We start from the raw sequence: 6352 nt of genomic DNA, 5'->3' as shown, positions 1-6352 counted from the left end.
AAAATCCTCCTGGTGATGGATGAATGATTAAGAGGGACTTGAGAGGAGCACAAGTGACCATTAACTCAAGGATATTCCATTTTCTCAGCCTCTCTAAACTAATGAATTCTTCGTCTCGTTAAGTGTTTCTTTTGCCTGTAATGCCAGAGCATTCCTTTATCTGATAGATCTAGCAAGATATGTAGAAGCTGGGTCAAAAGAAGAGCCCTGGTGGTGCAATGGTTGAGAGCTTGGCTGCCAACCAAAAGGTCGGCTGTTCAAATCCAGTGGCCACTCCTTGGAAACCCTATGGGGCAGTTCTACTCTGTTCTGTAGGGTTGCTGTGAGTTGGAATCAACTCATTGGCAATGGGTGGTGTGGGTGGTTGGTCAAAAGATAACCCCAAAATTTGATCAACTCTTATTATACTTCTGCACCTCCCTTCCCTAGTACTTTCTTCATGGCCTCCTTAACATCTTTGTTTCTCAGTGTATAGATCAGGGGGTTAACACTGGGAGTGACAGTTGTATAGAAGAGAGTAAGAAACTTACCCTGGTCCTGGGAATAAGTGTTTGCTGGCTGGAGGTACATGTACATGATTGTACCATAGAAAAGAGAGACAACAATTAGGTGGGAGCTACAGGTATTGAAAGCTCTCTTTCGCCCAGCAGTTGACTTGATCCTAAGCACTGTTCGTGCAATGTAACCATAAGAGATGAGGATGAGAATGAGTGGTGTCAGGATGATAAAGATTGCCAAAGCACAAGCTAGTACCTCAAGGGTCATGGTGTCTACACAGGCCATGCCAATTAGTGCTGGCATCTCACAGAGAAAGTGGTCCACCCGCCTGTGTCTACAACGGGGTAACATCAACGTCTGGGGTGCCATTTTGAGAGAATTGCCAAATCCACTCAGCCAGGCCACTGAAGCCAGCTGCCCACAGAGATGTGGGTGCATGATAACAGTGTAGTGCAGGGGTTTGCAGACTGCAGCGTAGCGGTCATATGCCATGACAGCCAGAAGGATACATTCCACCCCTCCTAGGGCTAGGACAAAGTAAAGCTGGATGGCACAACCCAGATAGCTGATGGTCTTATCTGGACCCCAAAGGTTGTAGAGCATCTAAGGGATGGAGCCTGTGGTGAAACACATGTCTAGGAATGAGAGATTGGCCAAAAAGAAATACACTGGTGTGTGCAGCCGGGAATCCAAGGTTGAAAGCAAGATGATGGTCATGTTGCTAAGAAAAGTCAGCAGGTAAAAAGTGAGGACAACCACAAAGAGGATCAGTTCTAGGTGAGGATGGTCAGAGAAGCCCACCAGGATGAAACCTTCAAAAGAACTTGCATTGTCTTTTTCCATTACCTGTGGCCACATATTATCTGTTGGGAGAAAGATGAGTATCTGTGAAGAGCATATACATACTCCTCCAAAATGGAATGACTGGTAAAATAGTAGAATGAATCCTTCCTTGAAAATACTGGATGTTTGACCCAGACTTTCAATAGGTACTGATTAAGTCATTATTTGGTCTAAGGAGCACAACATTTGGGGGTTGTGGCAGCTCCTGGCTGTGATTATTTACCAACATTTTGTATAACTCTTTTCAATTTGGCAAGATATAAAAAAAAATCACTTTCAAAAGCTGATAATTTCACAAGGAATTATCACTCCAAATTTTCCACTTATAATTTTTTATAGGGACATACCAAATTCTCCTAATCATATATAACCTGTGGATAAGAATAGTGGCTTTTATCTCTGGATCAGAGAGCAACGCTTCTTGTAGGTGAAACTTCATTCTAAATAACTTTCTCATCAATACTGGGAAACCTAATGTCATACCAAACTTAACAGGTTACAAGTGATCAAGCAACATCTTAGGAAGAAGATGATCTCATTATTATTTATATCCTACAGGTGTCAGCCAAGATAGTAATGAACAGCTTATGTCATCAACTCAATATCCCCTCTACCCAGCCCTATCCTAAAATTCTGTGATAAAATTATGCTTTATATCACTGAGGTGTATTTTAACCCTAGGATTGGGTAACTTTTCTGAAGTTGGGAAAGTTTTCCTGTAAAGATGAAAGAGATAGAAATAAAGCAATTCCCAGGACTCATCCCCTATGGAACTAACATTCAGTATGTTTTTAGTAGCTTTCATCCTCCTTTTATTCACATTTCATTCTTGCAAAATTCTCCACTTCAGGAAGCCTACACTGATTATTTTATCTTATCTCCCTCTTATGATCTCATAGAACAGAAAGATTTTGTGTTTCTCTGATACCTGACACTTGCAATTAAGTTATGTGGCAATGGTTTTATAGTCTTAGGGTGAGTATGCTATGTAATGTAAATTATCCTAGGGAAGTGCTTATATTTATTAATATTTTTACATATTTTCCTAAGTAATTGACAAAAAGTAATATGATTGTAACTCACGTTTATTAAAAGGGAATGTATTATATCTCTCTGGTGGGTTAGGGCACAAAACAGGGTTCAAATCCACTGCTCTAAGAATGTTTTGTCCTAATTAAATCATGTGTGGCATGTGTTCTCAACAATAGTTTTAAGATTTTATACCATATATGCTTGACACTTACTGGAACTTAAAGGATTGTCAAGTTCATGCCTACCGAGGCTGCAACAAGCTTCTACAGTGGTGATGAATAGATGTGATAAATGAGTAATACACTGTGTATATCTAGGTGGATAGATAATCCCATATTTTATAACTGAGAGTCAACACTAACCATCAAGTTACTGCTAGTAAGGGCTTTCCCTCCACCTCTGGTAGGATGGGAATTAAAACAAAAAAACCAAAATTATGTAATGGTTAAGAAAGAATATGTATGTATCTACAAGTTAAAATGAACTGGAAGGGTAGATTCCAAACTGATGCTAGTGATTACCTCTAGAGGGAAATTAGATCAAAGACTGGGATCTTCTCTATATCTAAACTGTTTTATTTCTGTGAAAATAGTTAGAAGGAAATATGAACATAAAGGAATAGCTATCCATTCTGAATGGTGGAGTGTGTGTGTTTTTCTATTAACCTTTATAGATTTCTATATGTTTTAAATATCTCGAAATACAAAAATAAAATAGTACAAATTACAAGTCATTTAAATATTAATGTAACTAACATTGTGGACTTGTTATGATCTAGGCACTAATGTTAACAGCTTGACGTAGTTTACCTCATTTCATTCTTAAAGCAGCCCAGGAAATCAGCAATCTTATTCTATATTTAGATTAAGCCACTGGGGCCAAGAGAGTGATGAAACAACCTGGCCCAGATTACACAGCTGGTACATGGAACCGTGACTGGAACCCCTGCAGTTTCACTCTGGAGATCAGTCTATTAATCACGACTCTAATTGTAGAGTTAGGCAGCACAGTCAGTAGTCTAAATCTGCACATAAAGAAACTAGATATTTTGTAAAATTGAGATTACAACACATGTATTTTGATTTGTTGCACTAAGTGTAACATAAAGAGTATTCTTAGAAATTAAGGCAGGTAGCTATCATGGTATTACAAGCAAAGATATAGACAAAGTCACATTTTTATTCAGAAAAAGAGAAATACAGTTAAAATTTACTTGCCAGGATGTGTTAATGCTGAGTACGTTGGGCACAGAAACTCTGCCAGAACAAGCCTAGAAATGGCATCACCTGGCCCTACTGGGGGTGGAGGGTGCAGGGCAATTGCGACTGACAGTAAAGTGGCCGTATCTATGACTGTCTCATTTTCTCTGTGACTGTATGTATGTATGCAAGTTTGCATGCATGTGAACGTTTATCCACAAAAAAGTAGAGTACAAACCCAAGTTATTTTATTTTTTTTCTTCTTTCTCAAATGAACTAATAGTCCCACAAAACATGAGATCACTCAACCAGGATTGTCCTTGTGAATTTCTCATTCTGCTTCAAAATTTTCCTAGTGGTTAAGCCATCCATTCACTATCTGCCTTTCTCATACTATAACATCAATATTCAATCACTTTACCAAATCTTCCCTTTGTGAGGTCTGCATTCTTACATTTTTGCTGGTGATTGCACTTTAAATAACTAACAGTTATTTCTTCTATTTGCAAAGAATATTATTTTAAATGATATGTGAATGTGTCTATCCTTATTTGAACCTAATAGATTGGTTTCTAAACTCAGTAACATGACAGTTTGCTCACAAGAACCAGACACATTAATTATTTAATTATACTGACATAAATTATTATTACGGGATTTAGACAAGTTTCCATTGTTACAGAAAACAGACAAATTTGTACATCCTTTGTGACTTCTAAATCATTGACAAGGTAATTTATTAATTTTACAAAATTAAAAAAGATTGAACCAAATAATGCCCCAATATCCATTATTATCTAATAAGATTTAGAAAGAACTAGAATGGTGATTTACTGCTTAGAATGGTTGGAGGAATGAATTATCAAGTCCCAAGGTTAAGAGACGTGTGGGCACTTCATAGCTACACGAGCCTCTTGTCCTGTGCCAATGGGACATGAAGTAAACGCAAAGCTATAGAAAACTCAGGAGACCATTTTATGTTTCTTCTCTCCCTGTTGGACTTCAAAGTTCCAGTGTCAATACTCAACACTCACAATTACTGAGAGCTTACTATTCAGTATACTTTCCTGTGATGCATGACTATACTTAGTATTTTTATTCCTAAAATTTTCAAATTCTGTAGATTCCACTAATTTCCAAATAGATTTTCTTTGGTTGGAACTCCTTCAGTGAATTCAAAATACTCTCTCCAGCTTCCTCACAGAATGAGTGATATTAAACCACAATCCTTAAAATTTGATCAAGCCTATATAAATGAAACGTGTAGACATTTAGGCAGAGAAGTGTGATCAAGTTCATCGCCCACGATTCATCCATAGTCTAGCTTCTAAAAAAACTGATGATTGAGTAGTTCAGAAGCCTAAATCACATTTCTACCTACACAGGATCTTTAACTCACCAAATGCAACTGCAGCCTCAGAAATGCCAAGTCCACGGTTCCTTCTCTTTCTTGAGACTTCACTAGGAAGGTCTAAGTAGAATGACCAGAGTGAAGACAAGGAGAGGAGAAAGATGACATTTAGGAAATCTGTGAGAAAAGGAAGAAGATAAAGGGGCAACAAGACTCAGAAGAGCCTAATTTAGATGAATGAAGAGAGAATAGTGTTGAGCAGATAATAGTTATGCAATTTGAGGGCCCCAGCATTCACACACCGCACCTCCCAACCCCAGATAAGGAGCCAGACAAGGAGCAGCATGTGGGAAGCTGGGAGTATCCTTGACATACACTCTGCACAGGGAGCACTTTGAAATCAAAGGATTCATGTTTGGAAAGGAAGAACTTCCTATGGTTTTCAGAGCGAAAGTCCGATTGGATACTCATTTTTCTGCCTCACCCTATGGAGTAAAATATCCTTTTCAAAAATTCCCTGAACTAATTATCTCTAACAAAGGTTTGGAGAGTGTATGGTCCCAGAGGAAATATCAAAAGTATTACTTTTCCTGATACACACGCACACAAATACACACAATACAGACTCACCCAAGAGAGGGACTGGGAGAGAGCACCAGATCTGCCTCACTCGGTCGATTTTCATCATCAAGACCAGAAGTAAGTAACAAACATTAAGGCATGAAAAGTGGCCACCTAGTACTCAGAATTCAAGGTAGAACTTAAAGTCAAGGAGTAAATGTTCCAGGATCTATGTGTGTTTCTGTTTCCTGTTGGGATATATATCCTCTACCACTTGCTTAGTGCATGCAGTGCAAAACAGTGCTATTCATGAACCTTTACCATATTGCTTACTTAACATTAATTTTCTATGTAATTTTAACATCCATAATACAAAGCCTAGCTAGAATATTTTCTATTTAAGACAGATACATTAAGAAAATGAGGTCTGATAAAGGAAGAAAAAGATTAATTTTGACATTTAAAGTCAGTAAAAAACAAAAAATGGGTCAAAAGTAGAGAATAGATAAGTGGTAACTTTGGTGAAGGGTAAGACAGTACACAATGCTGGGGAAGCCAGCACAACTTGTACAAGGAAAAGTTATGGAAGCTGCATAAACACATTCAAACTCCCTGAGGGACTGAATTGCTAGGCGGAGGGCTGTGGAGACCATGGTCTCGGGGAGCATCCAGCTCAATTGGCATAACACAGTTTATAAAGACTATGTTCTACATTCTACCTTGGTAAGTAGCGTCTGGGGTCTTAAAAGCCTGTGAGCAGCCATCTGAGATACTCCACTTGTCTCACCCTTTCGCGAACAAGGGAGAATGAAGAGAACAGGATACAAGGAAAAGATTAGTCCAAAGGACTAATGGACCACAGCTACCA

The 6352-nt window shown here is 38.4% G+C and overlaps 1 protein-coding gene across 1 annotated transcript; it reads right to left on the bottom strand.

Annotated features, from left to right (window-relative positions):
* Positions 1 to 397: 397 nt before the first annotated feature.
* On the bottom strand, positions 398 to 1468 carry LOC101360361 (putative olfactory receptor 2W6). The gene is given in 1 exon segment (XM_012558660.2): positions 398 to 1468. A coding segment is annotated over 1 exon segment (954 nt). The 5' UTR covers positions 1357 to 1468; the 3' UTR covers positions 398 to 402.
* Positions 1469 to 6352: the final 4884 nt, after the last annotated feature.

The sequence above is a fragment of the Trichechus manatus genome, unplaced genomic scaffold (assembly GCF_000243295.1).
Source record: "Trichechus manatus latirostris isolate Lorelei unplaced genomic scaffold, TriManLat1.0 scaffold00180, whole genome shotgun sequence".
NCBI lineage: Eukaryota > Metazoa > Chordata > Mammalia > Sirenia > Trichechidae > Trichechus > Trichechus manatus.
The sequence above is the reverse complement of the archived record's forward strand: the minus strand, read 5'-3'. Positions and strand labels throughout refer to the sequence as shown.